Here is an 18,344-nt window from a genome sequence, read left to right as displayed (position 1 = left end):
TCAGAATGATTTGGTAGCTAGCTAGCTGAATTCCGGGGACTGGATGAAACTAAGGTCTTCTACTCTTGCCATCATCATAGACTGTCCTCTTGACTATTTTAAAAGTAAAGCCTGATATTATGCTACTTATCTAAATATTACTTATGTATCTGTTTTTTAAAAGGCATTTCTCCCTATATTATTATTTCTTCTGGCAAATTTAAAAAGAATTCTTTATATCATTTAATATCCAATTCACATTCAGATCTTATAGTTGTTTCAAATTGTCTTTCTTTTATACTTTTTATACATTTTTATACTTTTTACTTTATACTTTCTTTTATACTATATTTGTTCATGGGGGGATTCAGACAAGGCCCATGTTAGCTTTTGGTTGTTTCCCTGTTTCATTTCATCTGAAACCTCCTTCTTTCTCCTTTTTTGAATGTTACTGACTTTTGGAACATGTAGGTTATTTGCATATAAAATGTGTCATATTTTGAATTTCCGTGTCATTTCATCTTGGTGTCATTTAACTCTTCCTCTAGGCTTTGTATGTCCTCTAAACTCAAAGTCAGATATAAAGTCTAGTTAGATTCAGGCATAGCTTTTAAATTTTTTTTTAAGCAAGGATATCTTGTAGATGGTGATGTATTTTTCTAGATCACGTCACATCACATCAGGAGGCACATAATACCTGGTTGTCCACTCTAAGTGTTGCTAAAATTAATCAGGATGTTCAGATGGTAACAGCCTGATTATTCTTCTGTAAAGTTCCCCATTAAACTTTGTCCTTATCCCGGAGTTTAAGAAAAGGCGGTTCCTTAGAAGATCACTTTAGAGTAGCCTATTCTGTAATAGGCTTTGGCTGTGTTTCGATTTCTGTATACATATACTTTACTGTGTACAAATTTACCACTAAATCTGTTAATGAATTTGTAAAATAGAGGCAGTAATAAACCAGAAGGTAATTGTGAAGATTAAGTGAGATAATATAAAATAAAAGTCTTTTACACTGAGTAGATGCTTAAAATTCTGTGCCAGGATTTTAAATGCCAGGTTTTTAACCATTTATTTTATAGAAAAACCTTATATATTCCCTGCTTTTAACATTGAACTGTCTTAAATATTGTAGTGGATGGGTGGTATTTAAAATTGTGATTTGCTTTAGAGTTGATAAGCTATGTCTCTGCATGATTTTGCACAGAGTACTTCTGATACTGTATGTGTTAAATATGATAGTCATGCCAGTTTTTTATTTCTGTATTTCTTTTTTTTTTTTTTTTTTTTTTTTTAAAGATTTTATTTATTTATTTGACAGACAGATCACAAGTAGGCAGAGAGGCAGGCAGAGAGAGAAGGGAGGAAGCAGGCTCCCTGCCGAGCAGAGAGCCCGATGCGGGGCTCGATCCCAGGACGCTGGGATCATGACCTGAGCCGAAGGCAGCGGCTTTAACCCACTGAGCCACCCAGGCGCCCCTATTTCTGTATTTCTTAAATATAGAATATTGTAGGACCTCTTGGTCTCAAAGTTTTATTGTTAACTTGTAATGGGTAGTGTATACTGAATATAATAGGGTATTCTATATATTTTCTTTCAGCTTTTCTGTGAGTACCTATAAAGGGTTGTGGTATTGTTTTTTCTTTTTCTGTGCTTCCTTCAGTTTTTTTTTTTTTTCCTACCAAAAATATGTTTGGGCTCCTGGTAAATTGAAGGTATATAATTAGCACAAGTACGTAATCTCTTTAAGAGCCAGCCTACTAGAGGAGAAGATGTGTGTAAGTTATTATAAGGTACCAACAGATTGTTGAATTCTGTCTTTTTACTTCAGTTTAATATTTCCTTTTGTTTAGTGGCTATAGAACCAAAAGACTGATTTGGTTATAAAATTACTGTTGTCTTATTGTGAGAGTATAATTAAAATGAGAGTTTTATATAACACAAAACAAAAAGTACATTCACATATATCACCTTATTTGATATTTATCATAATCCCATGAATTAAGTAGTACAGCTATTTGTATGCAAATTTGAAATATAGGGAGACAGTTTTCATATTGTCTGTTGTATTCTTTCCTTTTTATTATTAGCTAAACTTACCTGTGTTAGTTATTGCCATGAAACCGAACATATCAAAGTGCAAAGAAATCTTCCCTGGGATCCAGAAGAAGAGTGTATATGTTAACCTGATTGCTCAGCCAAACAGAAGGGGGAAGAAGTCTGTTTTGAAAATTTAAAATTTATTTAGAAATAAATTTAAATTTTTAAAACAAATTAATATAAACAAATATTAAGTAATATAAATTTTAATATAAATAATATTAGTTAATGTAAATAATATTAAGTATTATTATATTATAGTATAGATTTCATATTACAATGTTATAATATAGATTTTATATTAAAGTATAATAATTTATAGTTATAATATAAATAAATATTAAATATATATACTGAAAATAATATTAAATAAAAATTAATATAAATTTAAAATTTATTTAGCAAATAAGTCACAAAGATTCATATATACAAAAAATAGGTTAGCCAAGAATGTTAAAAACATTTTTTGGGCAGTCTTACATTTGGTAAATTGAGACAGTTCATACTCAGTTCCTTCTTTTAAACAGGAGGCAGAGGTATGCTTTGGTTTCTGTCCTGGTCCTATTTTGGATTAAAAATAAAGCAGGAGTGCCATTTAGTATATTCATATGTCTTCGTGGGTGACTTTTTCTCCTCTCACAGTGGCCATCTTCTGGTATTCTTAATTTACATATGATTGTTAACTATTAATAGTAGTGCAAAGAGTATTTGCAGAATGCTAGGAACTTTGTATGCTAAGTGGTTTTGTTTTTTTTTTAAGATTTTATTTTTTAATAATCTCTTCACCCAACGTGGAGCTCCAACCCACAACCCGAGATCAAGAGCTGCATGCTCCACCAAATGAGCCAGCCAGGCACCCCTGTATGCTAAATTTTTATGTGCAGTATCTCATTTAATCCTTACACCAACCTTATGAGTAGTGTTACTATTCACACTTTACAAATGAGGAAACACTAAACTTAGTTACATAATTTGGCTAAGGTAAGAGGTAGAGTTTAATTCAAACTAATCCCTGGATAAAGACAGAGTCTGTGTTTTAAACCAACTCCTGTGTAATATACTGCCTTTGTTACTATATCTGTCATGTTGTGTAGTCTGGGATATATGGGTAGTGTAGTAGCATGGGTAATCCTGTTTACTAGTTTTCTGTCTTGTCACTTGCTTCCTTGAGTTAGGAAGTTATATTTCCTCAGAAAATGTCAATAGACATTTGGATGAGACGTTTGGATTAGACGTTGGAGATGAGACTTTTTTTCTTCCTTTGCAACAGAATCGAATCCTCTGGGTTGATGAGAACAATCTGACAGCTCATGTGGAAGCTGGTATCACAGGACAAGAGTTGGAAAGACAGGTATGTTATTTCTTTAATTAAGATTTTCAAAATTGCTATGTATCCTCTTTACTTTATTTTTTTTAAAGATTTATTTACTTAGAAAGCAAGTGGGGGGAGGGACGGGGAGAGAGAGGGAGAGATAGAGAATCTCAAGCAGAGTCTCTGCTGAGCACAGAGCTAGACTCAGGGCTTGATCTCATGACCCAGAGATCATGACCTGAGCCAAAATAGAGTCAGGCGCTTACCGGACTGAGCCACCCAGGCACCCTGCTTTGTGTCCTCTTTATGAATGGAGTATCTTTTACAGCACATTCTTTGAACAGATTTGCTCAGTTTCCATTGTGGGTCAGGCACTAGATACTGAGGACAACCCCTACACTTGGAATGCTTATCTTATAACAGAAAGTTAGGTAAATAGACAGTTATGATTCAGAGTGAGAATTGCAAGGTGAAGGCCGAATGCAGGGTGTTATAGCTCATCAGGGTTAGCAGGGAAGGAATTGGACAACGAAGATATCACAGGGAACACAGCATTTAAAATGAGACTTCAGCATGGGTGAAAGTCAGCAAAAAATGGGAGTGGAGAGAACAATCCAGTCAGAGGAAGCAGCAAGTGCAGAGGCTTTTAGGGCAGCTGTTGCTTTTGGGGGGCCTGCAGACAGCTGAGTGTGGCTGAAGTCTAATGTGTGTTTATGGGAGAATACACATTCTTGGTATTTATATGTTGGATGGGAATATGTGTAGTAGTGGTAAAGGATGAAGCCAGGAAACATGAACAGATCAGATTAGAAAGGGGCCTTATAAAGTCCCTTTTAGAAGTTTGAACTTTACCTCTGTATTCAGGTAGTTCTGGCTAGTTCCTGTATGGAGGTTGGGTGGGGGCACGTAAGGGTGGTTAAAGGTTACTGGCATAATTCAGGCAAGAGCTGATAGTGACTTAAATTAATGAGTAAGAATTGAGCAAGGAGGAACGTAGAGGACATTGAACTCTCAGAAGTTGATAAATTGGATGAACTGGTAGATGTTGGTATTTGCTATTAATTTAACTTTTCAATGCCTAATTTCTTTTTCTTTTTAAGATTTTATTTATTTTAGAGAGAGCGGGGTGGAGGGTTATGGAAGAGCAGAGGGAGAGGGAAGGGGGATGACTCTCAAACAGACTACATTGAGTGTGCAGCCTGATGCAGGGCTTGATCTCACAACCCTGAGATCATGACCTGAGCCAGAATGAAGAGTCAGGTGCCTAACTGAGCCACACAGGTGCCCCAATGCCTAATTTCATTGAAAACTGCTCATCTCATGAATTAGTCAAACTCTTGGAGACCTTGTAGCACTTTTTTAGGATCCTAAAGAATTCTTGGAAAACTTTAGGTTCCTTTCATGCATTCTAAGCAGATAATTATTAAAATGTATTTCCAACTTCCTCAGACATGGTCAAGATGACTGTAACTCAGCTTTTGTAAACCAAAATTAGAAAGTTTAATTTGTTGGTGATGTAGTGACCACTTCGTTAAACGTGAGTTACAGAGACTCTTCTCTTCTACCTTTGAGTGGGACAGAGAGAGATGAGACATCCTTGTAGGTCTTATTTTTATTGTCTTTTTCCTTATTTCTTGGAAAAAAGTTGAATGAAATTGGTATGCCACTGACCAATTCTGGATGAAGGGCTTTGAAAAAAATTATTAAACTATTATTTTTATTTTTGATTTATGCACTAAGATAGAACTGGAATGAAATTGAACATATTAGTTGAGGCAGTGTTAAAGATCTTCAATAAGCCAAAGTTTTATATAAACCCAGGTAATAGATTTATTAATTATTATAGTATATAATGAACTTAAGTGGGCAAAATAATAGTATTTAATGAAAAAGACTGTAAAAATCCCTTATTAGTTTTCTGTTATATCTGAATGAGGCATTATCAACACACCAATATTTTTTATAACAAAGGGTGGCCTTTCATGTCTCTAATTTTATATCTTCTTTTATTACAGCATTTGATGGAGTATTTTAACCTTTTCAAGTTTTTTTTTTTTTTTTGAAAGGTCAGAATTAAAATTCAAAGAACATATTTCCTTGAAATTTAAATGACATTTTCCTAGACTGGGAGCTTCTGATATTTTACCTACTAGTTCATTTCCCTAAATGCCAATATAGAACTTTCTTTTTTGCCTCCAGTAAACTGTAATGTAGTTTCTATAGCCATTTTGATCCCAGTTCAAGTTATTCCTCATTAAACTTCTATACTCTTCAGTTTCTTAATAAGCTGAGGTAACCAGCTTAAAACATACTGCTTTTTCCTTCTAGAAATTTTAAAATGACACAAAGGTAGTAGTTGGGTAGCACATGTTTTAATCTCTTTAGTTTGTAAAACACGTTGATTTTATTATGTGTACAATTTAAGGGAGGTCATTGACATGTCATGTCTACATGTTGTAGAGTAACTTCATTGAGGTATAAGTGTCATACAGTAAATTGCACTTATTTAAAAGATACAATTTGATATGTTTTGATACATGAGTACAATCATGAAACCATCACCACAATCACAATAGTGAACACTGTACGAAACCCAAAGATTTCCTCTTGTTTCTTTATGATTCTCTCCACCCAACCCTTACCCTCCACCACTGACAATCACTGATCTGCCTTTTTTTTTTTTTTTTTTTAAATAACAGAAGTGTGTTGTGTCACAGTTCTGGAAGTTGATCTGCTTTCTATCACTGTAGATTTGTTTAATTGTCCTACAATTTTACTGAGAACTAATCAGGTACTCTTTTTGAGGGGGGATTGAGGGTATGGCTTCTTTCACTAGGCATAATTAGTTTGCGATTCATGCATATTGTTGCATGTATCAATTAGTTTGTTCCTTTTTATTGCTCAGTAGTATTGCATTGTATAGCTATACCACTGTTCGTTTATCCATGAACACTTAGATTATTTACAATTTGGGGCTATTTCAAGTAAAGCTGCTGTGAACATGCATGTGCAAATCCTTGTATGGACATATGCTTTCATTTCTCTTGGGTAGATATTTAGAAGTGAAGTGGTTAAATCAAGTGGTATGTATATATTTACCTTTTTGAAAAACTACCAAACATTTTCCCACAGGGCATCATTTTATATTCCCACTAGCACTGTGTATGAATTCCAGTTTCTCTACATCCTCTCTAGTACTTGTTAATGTTAGTCCTTTAAGTTTTAGTCATTCTACTTGATGTGTTATAGTATCTCATTGTGGTTTTAATTTGTATTTCTCTAGTGTCTAGTGATCTTTACAAGTGCTCTTTGTCATCCGTGTGTCTTCTTTGGTGAAGTATCTGTTCAAGTTGTTTGTCTAATTTTTAAATTGGTTTGTTTGTTTTCTTACTGAGTTTTGAGAATTCTTTACATATTCTGGATAGAAGTCCTTTTGCCGATCTATGCTTTGCAAATATTTTCTCCCAGTCTTTGGCTTGTCTTTTCAGTCTCTTAACAGAGTCTTGAAGAATAGATCTTTTTAATTTTGGTGAATTCCATAATGTATTTAATTTTTTACTTTATATTTCGTGGTTCTGCTGTCATATCTTGAAATCTTTGCTTTACTTAAGGTTACAAAGATTTTCTCCCATTTAAGTTTCGTAGTTTTTGGTTTCCATTCAAGTCTCTGATAAGTTTTGAAGATTCTGAATTAATGTTTATGTATGGTGCAAAGGATGGATTGAAGGTTTTTGTGTGTGTGTGTGTGTGTTTTTTTTTTTTTTTTTGGCATATGGATATCCAGTTATTTCAGCACCATTTGTTGAAAAGACTACCTTTCAAATTGTGTTGGTTCTTCTGGGATTTTTCCCTTTCCATACAGACTTTCAAGATTTTTTATATAACTATCTGACAGAGAGAGAGCACAAGTAGGCAGAGTGGCAGGCAGAGGGAGAGGGAGAAACAGGCTCTCTGCTGAGCAGGGAGCCCGATTGTGGGGCTCAATCTCAGAACTCTGGGATCGTGACCTGAGCTGAAGGCAGACGCTTGCCCCACTGAGCCACCCAGGAGCCCATCCATATAGACTTTAGAATCAGTTTGTTAATATCTGTAAATACCTTGTTGAGATTTTGACTGGGTTTGTTACACTGAATCTGTAGATCAATTTGGGAAGGACTGACATGATAATATTGAGTCTTCCATAAACATGGAATATCTCTCTCCATTTATTTAAAACTTTGACTTTTCTTTATAGATTTTATAATGTATCTGTTAGATTTATACCTAAGTATTTCATTTTAGTGGGCCTAATGTAAATGGCATTATGTTTTTATTTTTAAATTCCACTTGTTGCTTGTTGATATATTGGAAAGCAATTGAGTTTTGTATATTAATCATGTATCCTGCCATCTTGCTTTAAGTGCTTAATAGTTCAAGGTTACTTTTCTGTTTTTTCAAAGGTATTTTAACTGAGTATAGAATGATAAGTTGATAGTGTTTTTCTTTCAGTAATATAAAGATAATGCTTCACTATCGTCTCACTTTACTGTTTCTGGCTAGAAATCTTATCTTTGTCCCTTTGTACATTCTGTGGGTTTTTTTGCCCTGTGTTTTGCTTTTAAGATTTTCTTATAACTGCTTTGAGTTATGTGATTGTGATAGACCTTGGTTTAGGGTTTTTTTGTGCCTGTATTTATTACACTGGGGCTTTGTTGAGCTTCTTTTATTTGTACATTTATACTTTTCATCACGTTTGGAAAATTTGGGGCTATTATTTCTTCAATTTTCTGACTCTCCCTACCCCATCTGACTTTTAGGGACTCTGTTTACTTATATATTAGGCTGTTTGAAGTTCTACAGCTTACTGCTGCTCTTCTAATTGTTTACTTCAGTTTCTTTTGCTATGTCTTGGAGTTCACTAATCTTTTATTTGCTGAATATATTCTGCTCTTAACCCCACTAAGTGTATTTTTTATCTCAAACATTGTATTTCTTACTTTTCTAGATATTTAATTTGGGTCTTTCTATATTTTCTGTGTCTCTACTCTGAACATAAGGAATACAGTTATGTAACTCTTTTAATATCCTGGTCAGCTAATTCTAACATCTGTGTTAGTTCTGGGTTAGTTTTGATTATTTACCTCATAATGATTGTTTTCCTCATTATGGGTTGTGTTTTCTTGCTTCCTTGTACATTTGGCAATTTTTTTTAAAAGATTTTATTTATTTATTTGACAGAGAGAGAGAGATCACAAGTAGGTAGAGAGGCAGGCAGAGAGAGTGGGGGAAGCAGGCTCCCTGCTGAGCAGAGAGCCCGATGCAGGGCTCCATCCCAGGACCCTGAGATCATGACCTGAGCCGAAGGCAGAGCCTTTAACCCACTGAGCCACCCAGGCGCCCCGGCAATTTTTTATTAAGTACCAGACATTGTGAATATCATCTTGTTAGGTCTTGGATGTTTTTCAGTTCCATAAATATTCTTGAGCTTTTTTCTCTGGGTTATAGATATTTGGATATAGTTTGATTCTTTAGTTCTTGCTTCTGTGATCTTTTAGGTGGGTTCAGGAGCAGTGCTCAATCTTAAAGCTAATCATTTCTCATTACTGGGGAATGACCATCTTGGGTGTTCTATCTCATGCTTTGTGAAGGAAAAATGTTCCAGGTCAGGCTGATGGGAACAGATTTCTGGCCCTGTATGAGTGCTAGTACTTTTCTCTAATATTTTGCATTGTTTTTAACTCTCATCCTGGATAGTTTCCTCACTTATATGTGCTTTTCGTTACTCTGCTGACTACTTTAAAGGGGACCCTCTGCCAATTTCCAGGGTTTTCTCTCTTTGCTGCTCTCTTCTCTTCAGTACTTTCTCTTGTGAATTTTACATGCTTTGGTTTCCCACAGCTTCAAACTCGGTCTCCTTACCTCACACACAGTGTTTGCCAGAGTTGTGCTTGGATTCTCTTTCCCTGCATCACCATATGGAGCATAAGCAAGGGGCATTCATAGTATTCACTTCCTTTGTTTGCTTTCTCAAGGGATCACAGCCCTTTGTTACCTCATGTCCAGTTATTTAAAGACTTTTGTATCTTATATTTTTTCAGGTTTTTTTTTTCATGTGAGAGGATAAATCTAGTTCCTTTTACTTGAACTTGGGTGAATGTCTCTGCAGCACTTTTAATTTTTTCCTTTATACTTTTAATTGTTCTGTATTTATTTAATTATGTTTCTTGTTAATTTCAGTTCCTTCTCTTTATATATAATAACAAGCTCTGCAATTTAGAATTTGCTCTTAGTGATGTGTCTCATGGCTAGAACATAGTAAGTATTTGTTGTTTTAATATTGAATGGGAGTACAGAAATGAGTAAGATAAATTTCTTATCCTGTTTTATGGGATACAGATGGAGAGGAGAGGTTATTTTATTTTATTTAAAAAGGATATTTGATTAACTATATGAGTTAAATCTGTAAACCTTTGTTCAGATTTTCCAGCAGCTAATGGCATTAACAAAGACACAGCAAGTAGTGCCTGAGTGGCTCAGTTGGTTAAACATCTGCCTTGGGCTCAGGTCCTGATCCCAGACTCCCAGGATCAAACCCCACATTGGGCTCCCTGTTCAACGGGGAGTCTGCTTCTCCCTCTGCCTCTTACCCGACTATTGTGCTCTCTCATTCTCTCTCAAATAAATAAATAAAATCTTAAAAAAAAAACAAAAACAAAAACAGAACACAGCCTTTAGAAGAAAAAGTCGCTGAATGTATATGGTCATAGATACCATTTATTAAGCACCCAACCATATGCCAAAAATTGTTTCCTATTAATAAGTGTACTGTAACATGCAGATTTTCTAGCAAGCATAAATGAAAGTTTCAAGTTCAGGTTCTTAACCATTACACTTAATTCACTTACCTAGTGGGAAGTTAGTCAGATTTTAACGAAGTAGTAGATTTAAAATGGTGTGCTAGGTCGAGGTCCTTGAGCATAGAGACTTTCTTTTTTTCTCCCCATTCTTTTTATATCCTCATTTTCATTGCTTTACATAATTTGGCTTGTGGTAGCCGCTTTATAATTGAGGAAGGTAATGAAGTAAACCTACAGGCATAAGAGGCAAATTATATGTAACATTGGATATACTTACAGAAGTAGTTTAGATTTAATTTGCTTTGGTGTAGGTAATGTGGAGATTTTGTCATCAGAATATATGAAAACTCACTGTTTAGTGCTTAGGATATCTAAGTGCTCTATTAATGTTTTTCCTTTTTCTGCTAATTTCAGAAAAATTGAGTAACAGTAGTCTTTTTTGAGAGTAAATAATATGAATATAGATTGGGAGTTAAGGAAGAACTATAAAATAACAATCTGATGATCTTCATTTTAAATTGTTCATATATTTAAGCTACTTCTTTGTGAGTAGCTAGTAATTTCTTAAAATTAAATACCTTGAATATTTAGTGAAATTTATTATTAATAATTGATATCTTTTTAAATGCTGTTTTTCTAGCAAAAATGTTAGAAAAGATAATAATTTGCAATGCTTATGTGCAAAACCTAACAAATTATGTTTAACTTATTAAGTTCTCTCAATTTGGATCACAACTTTTATACCATACTTACAGATACAAACATAGCTGACATATTCTACATCTCTGCATGGCTTACTTGAAAAATAGAAGCAATTGCTTAACTGGATGACTATCAAAATGGTCAATTCAGATTGATGGGCTTGAGTGCAGTAGACAGTGAGTGTGCAGATGGTGGTGTCTGTACCATTTGACATGAGATGCCTGAGTCTTTAAAATGATTTCAGTGGAATGGCTTTGGTGGTGTTGCAGTAAAGGGCATCCATTCAACTTCAGGTGCTGTGCAGATGGCAAAGCCAAGCTAATATAGAAAAATGAGAAACAAGTGACTATTTAATGTACAGGAATGCATGATCTGCATCACAAATAAATGACGGTATTACATGCAGGAAACCTAGCCAGATGGCTGTACATTAAAACACATGACTCCTTGAGAGAATTAAGTACAGGCAATTTGCTTAGATTTTCTGCAGGCCTGCTGCATATTATGTTAGGGTAGGGAAAACAAGAGATTAAGTGCTTTATTTATTGAAAATGTTTAGGTGAAGTTGGCAGTTATTTAAACATAATCTGATCTCCGTAAGTATTTAAATTATCTCTTTGTGGTTAAAAAAAAAAAGTAGGGATGGTAGTTGGTTTTATTTTAAAAGGATGAAAGGAATAAGATTGGCTAGCAAGCCTGTCTTTTGGTCCACACGTTTCAGTTTTACAAAGTTTTCCACTGGGCAAAAGCCTAAAAAATTTTTTGGATGAGCATGATAAAAGTATTTCTTTTTTTATATGGGTTTTAGTGAGTCCAAATACCAGTGACATATGGAAATTTTAAAGTGTGAAGCATGAGAGACTGTGGACTCTGAGAAACAAACTGAGGGTTTTGGAGGGGAGGGGGGTGGGCGCGTGGGTGAACCTGGTGGTGGGTATTAAGGAGGGCATGGATTGCATGGAGCACTGGGTGTGGTGCATAAACAGTAAATCTTGGAAATGAAAAAAAAATTAATGTGTTGAATGCTATATGAAATGGTCCCATTTTCACTAGTAAAATACTACATTTTTTGTTTTTCAGCTTAAAGAAAGTGGTTATTGTACAGGTCACGAACCAGATTCCCTGGAATTCAGCACCGTGGGAGGATGGGTTTCTACTCGGGCATCGGGCATGAAGAAGAATATCTATGGCAATATTGAGGACCTGGTAAATTTTTTTCTGGTTACTATGTCATAATTGATTAGTATATTACTATAAAATGATTAAAGCCTTTTTTAGAGTTGTATGGTAGGGTCTTCTCAAAAGTATACCCCTTTTGATTATAGTGAAGTTGACTGTAATAGAAGCAGTTTAAGAACAACTGTGGTCATTATTTACAGGTGCTCCTTTTCAAGTGACTGATATTTCAACTTTATAGATGCTTCATAGTATCTGACTTATAAAATATATAAACATTATTTTATAAGCCTCATGGAGCCTCAGTCTTTAAATCCACCAAGGTTTTAGTCCATTTATTTAGATGATCTCATCATTGCCACTCTTGCCTTAGGAGAGTTTGTACTTACTTCTCTTAAAAAATATTTTTTTCTATATAGAATTAGAGAGCCTGATTAAAAAGATTCTAGTAGGTGGCAGTATGACCTGTAGTGGTTTACGTGCACACCATTTTATTTTAGCTGATCTGGTGCCAGTGTTCTGGGAATTAGTGTGGTGATAGTGTAACTGTGGGCATTCTGACTAGGGATTAGATATCATTTGTTCCATGTGTAGCTTTTCCAGTGATTAGTTGTGTGACCTTGTACAAATTGGCTCACCTTTCTAAACTTCTTTCCTCTTCTGTAAAGTAGAATAATGATATTCACTGCATAGAATTATTATAAGTGTATATTATAAACACTTAAAATGTTCACATTATCCTGTTTTTTTTAATTGAGGGTATTTTAGAAATCATATTTTTCTTTTTGCAAATAAAATAACATTCAATTTCAGAGGAGAGAATTTGATCCTTTTACTATTGGATTATTAAAAACTTTATCATAGTTAACATGTGATAGACTGCTACATTTAGTACTGCTAAAGCATGTAATTTATATTATTCCTTTTTTGGAGAGCCTTAAGGGCCACAGATTATAAGCATATATCCTAATGTGCTTATTTGTATGTGTTTATCTAGCTTTTGATACAAAAAAGGATCATGCTGTGTTTAATCTCTTTAGACTATGTTATCAATATATTAACTTATAAAAGAACAAAGATAAATGTATTTATAAACTATCATTTTTAGACTGTGTATAATTCACTTTTACTGGTAATTCATGGTTTATTAAAGTAATTCCTAATTACTGAATATTTTAAATTATTCTTGATTTCAAAATTGTAGGAAACAAAGAGGAAAATATCTTCTTTAGTAATTTCCTTGGCATACATCTTTAATCACTTTGGGGAAGTTCCTAAGGCTTGAATTGTTGAATCAAGACATTTATATATGTTTTTTAAGTCTTTGAATTTTTATCGCCCAAATGTTTCGTAGAAATTTGTGCTAATTGGCATTCCCACTCGCACTATGAGAATATTTCTTTTACTGGACCCTTTATTTATATTTTTGTCTTTTTAATTTTTTTATTTCTTTAATTGCTAGTGAATGTATCCTTTAAAATGTCTTCATTGGTGATTTTTGGTTTCTATTTTGTGAATTGTTTATTGATGTCCTCTGCTCATTTCCTTAAATAATAAACAGACTAGTTTTGTTTATCTGTCAAAAAGCTGTTGTAAAAATGTGTTGGATTTTCACCTAACCATTTCCTGATTTAAATTTCAGGAACTATTTTTGAGTGACCCTCTCCCTCAAGTATGCTTACATTCTCACTGGTGTGAGACTTGTATCACATGCATCTCTCTTTTCTTCTTTTCAATTCAATCACTACATCTCCCTCTTCATCCCATTTTTTACCTGATTATAGTTAATACTTCATTCTTTTCATTCTTTTCTACTAAGTGGGCAAAGTAGATAAATTGAGGGTGGGAATAAGGCAAAAGTAAATTTTTTCTTAGAATTCTAAGCATCGAAGCAGCTTGATGTGATTAATAGTGCTTCATTCAAAATTAAGTGAAAGGATGAACCTATTAAAATATGATCATTATTTTTTTCGTCCTTTAGTTTTTTGCCACATGGATAATCCTAGACTAAATTTGGTTTAAAGAAAAGTGCTTTTCAGTTTTTTAAGGTGATGAACATACCCAAATCAATAACAATCTTAGACAATCCTTTAAAGTTATATAAAATTATATAAAAATTATATTAAAAAGTTATATAAAATTTATTTTTAGTCTAAGAATTATTAAAAGATATTAGAATTCTGAAGGGTGTCACCATTTATCACTTAATCTATTATTTTAAAAGTAGAGTTTTTTTTAAAGTAGAGTTTTTTATAAATATAGATGGTTGTGTGTACATACATGCACAACATTCACTGACAAATATGTAGACTTTACATCATGCATTGTATTAAACAGGTGGTTCATATAAAAATGGTAACACCTAGAGGTATAATAGAAAAAAGCTGTCAAGGACCTCGTATGTCAACAGGCCCTGATATCCATCACTTCATCATGGGATCTGAAGGTAAATATAACTAAATTTATTACAAAAAATTGCAGGTTAGTGACTCAGTTTTGTGAAAATCTGTGATATTGTGATATAAGATCTTTGAAAGAAAGACACATTTTATATATTTAAAGAATGGTGATTTTTTTTAAGTTTTATTACTTTAATTTAGTACTTAATAAAGTTTTTATTATGAGAACATCTTATTAAACGTCCTTTTACATTTTGGTTTTTTATAGTTTTAGAGATAAGTTAGCCTTTTTGGTATTTTATTTTTGTTTTACAGTTTTTTAGGAAGAGTAGTTGTTAAGATTTAAAATGGTTTGCTTTAAAATTTTATATAATAGTATTCTCTAACCTTGTCTGACTTCTCAGGGGGGAAGGGCTGAGAAAGTATTGTCTTAGTGTCTTGCCTTTCTGTAATTGTACTTTCTATTACTTGCTATTTGATTCTTTGAAGAAGTGGAATTTAAAATCCTGTTGATTTATATATCTTTTAAAACGTATGTTGGACTTTTTTTTTTTTAACTATTTACTATTCTTTGCTTGGTTACTTAATGCTGGGTTGATTAGAATGTAGTTCTTTATCTCACATTTAATTGCTGTACTGATCAGGAAAAAACTGACCTTCTATTTTGCAAACTAACTGTTCTGCGGTGAATGTTATGGAGAAGATGAACATAGTCGTGTTTTTTAATTCTTAGAATAGTAGGGAGGGATATCCCTTAAATTCAGAGAAATAAGATAAAACAAGTGTCTCTAACTTAGTGGAGGAACTCATTACTAATTTAGAAGATGGTACAAGCTAAAAAAGAGATAGATTTTTGAAATGCTTAGCTGTATTCATGGGTGAGAGAGCAATTTTAATAAATGAGGATGATAGGACATCAATCCTGTCTTTTGATAGAAACATCAAGGAGGGAAAATACAACAAACTATGTCTCAGTGACATGTTAGAGGTCAACTGTTGATTTGATGAGCAGTGATATAGCTTAAATATTTTTTCATGATAATCAATGATAAACCTTTGTCAAGATGTCTCACCAGTTTACTTTCTTATTTCTTTTCTGATCAGTATACTCTTCTGTGGAAAAATAGAACTACATTTTTATGAAAAAAATGTTAAATTCCCTTAAAATAATACAGTTCTTTGGTAAATATTCTGCAACTTCTATACTAACACATCGTCCAGAAGTTAACTAAAATATATAACCTTTTGCCACCTGGTGTCAAATTGAGTAACAAATAGGTATTAAAACTGAGAGTTATTAATTATACTCTTGGTGCATACATAGTTGGAGTCAACTCTGTAAATATAAATGATCTTTTTAAGTAACTATATCAGACATTTTTTTCTCCCTTCACTTAGTATTTTAAAATTTTTGGTGCTAAGTACTGTTCTGGCACACTGAAGGGACACAGGTAGCAATTGACCTTTATAATATAGTATGATAAATTGTATGATTAGAAGTAAATGCAGGAGAAATACAGACAAAGTTCATATTAATGGGTGCTTAAGAAGACCTCTTCAGAAGGGCCATGCCTAAAATGGTCCCTGAAGGTTGATAGGAGTTGACGGAATAAGGTGGTGAGGCAGTTGCCCTGCAGAGGGAACTGCAGGTGGGCAGACTTAAAGTGAAAAGAACCGTCTCTGCGTGGTAGAAGCTGCCGGGTTTTCAGTATAACAGGAACATAAGATTTAGCTATAAGAGTGTAGTAGGCAGCAGGTCTAGGGTAGAGTGGTAAGGGTTACAGGGTAACTGGAGAGAGAATTTGGTCTTTTATGTCTTTTAAAATAGTTTAAACTATATCTAAATGACTAGACTACCTCTCTCAATAATAAATTATTTTCTGAATTTAAGGAAGGTAAACTCATAATAGAGGAAGCAAAGAAATATGATTTATTAAACATATACTAGGGCAAATTACTGTATTTAAATGAGATTTTATTATACACATATATGTAAAATGATTTAGGAGCATGAATGATGAAATCTTTCAGATCTGGATTTCAGTCCTGGTTCCACCACATAAAATTCTGTGACTTTGTGTAAATTAGGTAATTTTCTATGCCAGTGTTCTCAGCTATAGAATGAGGATAATAAAAGAAACCATTTTCATAAGCTTTTGTGAGGATTAAATGAGATTATATAGAGATTATAGATAAGCAGTCTATAAGCATTTAGTAAATACTCAACAAGTGTTAAGTTTATTACTATTGTTGCTATTTATTATTTTGGCATCAGTGGTCTTTACAAGTATAGTCTATACAAGTATAGTCCTTAATCCCCATCTCTGTATGTGGATATAGAGTCATCTTAATGTAGGCCGGGAGACAGCATGATTGAGAAAGTTAATTTATGTGAAATCATATTCTTTTTTTATTTTACTTTTTACTTTAGAATTTTATTTTTTTTACGTTTTTAAATTCTAGTTAGCATACAATATAATACTAGTTTCAGGAGTATAGTATAGTGATTCAGCACTTCTGTATATCACCTAGTACTCATCGCAACAAGTTCATATTCTTTCATAATATGTATTTTTATCTGTTGTCTTGAGCCATCTAAATAATTACCTTCTGCCTTAAATGTGAATCATATACTTTTCTTTAAGTTTAAAAAAAATTTTTTTTGCTATAGTTAAAATTATCTCATGATAGCCTTGAAAGCATTATCATTAAAGAATGCATTTTTCTTTTTTTTTTTCAAAGATTTTATTTATTTATTTGACAGATAGAGATCACAAGTAGGCAGAGAGGCAGGCAGAGACAGAGAGAGGGGGAAGCAGGCTTCCCTCTGAGCAGAGAGCCTGATGTGGGGCTCAGTCCCAGGACCCTGAGATCATGACCTGAGCCGAAGGCAGAGGCTTAACCCACTGAGCCACCCAGGTGCCCCTAGAATATATTTTTCTGATCCTACTAAGTTCTACATGTGTCTAACCATGTTGAATTTAATGTTTTTATCTTGTTTTGTGTTACGAATTTTTCGTAATGATTTTTTTCAATTAGCAGCTTCCTTCCATTTTAGACACTATAATAGTCAAAGCCTCTGAAATGCTTTACATCTTTTCTCATGTATGAAATTTATTAGTAACTCAAAATAATTTGTTCTTTCATTTGAAAAATGGTTAAAACTACATTTTTATTTTTTAAGCCTATGACCCACCCTTGTTTTCGTCTTTGCTCTATGTTGAAATAAGTGAATTGCTTATTATCAGTCCTTTTGTGTAATTTTACCTTTTGTATGACCTTGACACTTGTAAGACAGCTTGAGTGGTTATAATGTCCATGGGTTGCACTTTGTTTCCTTGATTCTTGAAAATGCTGCTCCAGTGTTGCTTGGTTTTATATGTTGCTTTAAAGAAATCTAATGCTAGTTCTTTTGCCTTTGTAGATTGTTTCCCTTTTTTTTTTGCCTGAGTGTCCTGAGGATTTTTTTTTTTTTAAGATTTTGTTTATTTATTTGACAGACAGAGATCACAAGCAGGCAGAGAGTCAGGCAGAAAGAGGGGGAAGCAGGCTCCCTGCGGAGCAGAGAGCCCAATGCGAGGCTCCATCCCAGGACGCTGGGATCATGACCTGAGCTGAAGGCAGAGGCTTTAACCCACTGAGCCACCCAGGCACCCCAGGACTTTTTAATTATTGAAGTCTACTACTTTTATAGCTCAGAGTTGACTGTTCTGTGTTGTTTCGCATGGCACCCAGTGGACCCTTTCTATGTTTACATTACATCTTTTATTCTTTCGGGAAAGTTTTTTTGGATCTACTGTTAAATATTAGGGGTTCCCCCACTTTGTTTTGATTTTTCT

At 33.7% G+C, this 18,344-nt stretch overlaps 1 protein-coding gene across 1 annotated transcript in view; it reads left to right on the top strand.

The window, feature by feature from the left end:
* The window catches only part of AGPS (alkylglycerone phosphate synthase), a 140,126-nt gene that overhangs the window by 62,825 nt on the left and 58,957 nt on the right, over positions 1-18,344 (top strand). The window contains exons 8-10 of the mRNA XM_080798840.1: positions 3,351-3,431; positions 12,011-12,136; positions 14,444-14,552. Coding sequence (XP_080654966.1) covers positions 3,351-3,431; positions 12,011-12,136; positions 14,444-14,552 — 316 coding nt within the window. The remainder of the gene's footprint in view (positions 1-3,350; positions 3,432-12,010; positions 12,137-14,443; positions 14,553-18,344) is intronic.

The sequence above is a fragment of the Martes martes genome (assembly GCF_963455335.1).
Source record: "Martes martes genome assembly, chromosome: 3".
Lineage (NCBI taxonomy): Eukaryota > Metazoa > Chordata > Mammalia > Carnivora > Mustelidae > Martes > Martes martes.
This window is presented reverse-complemented; position numbering and strand designations above follow the sequence as displayed.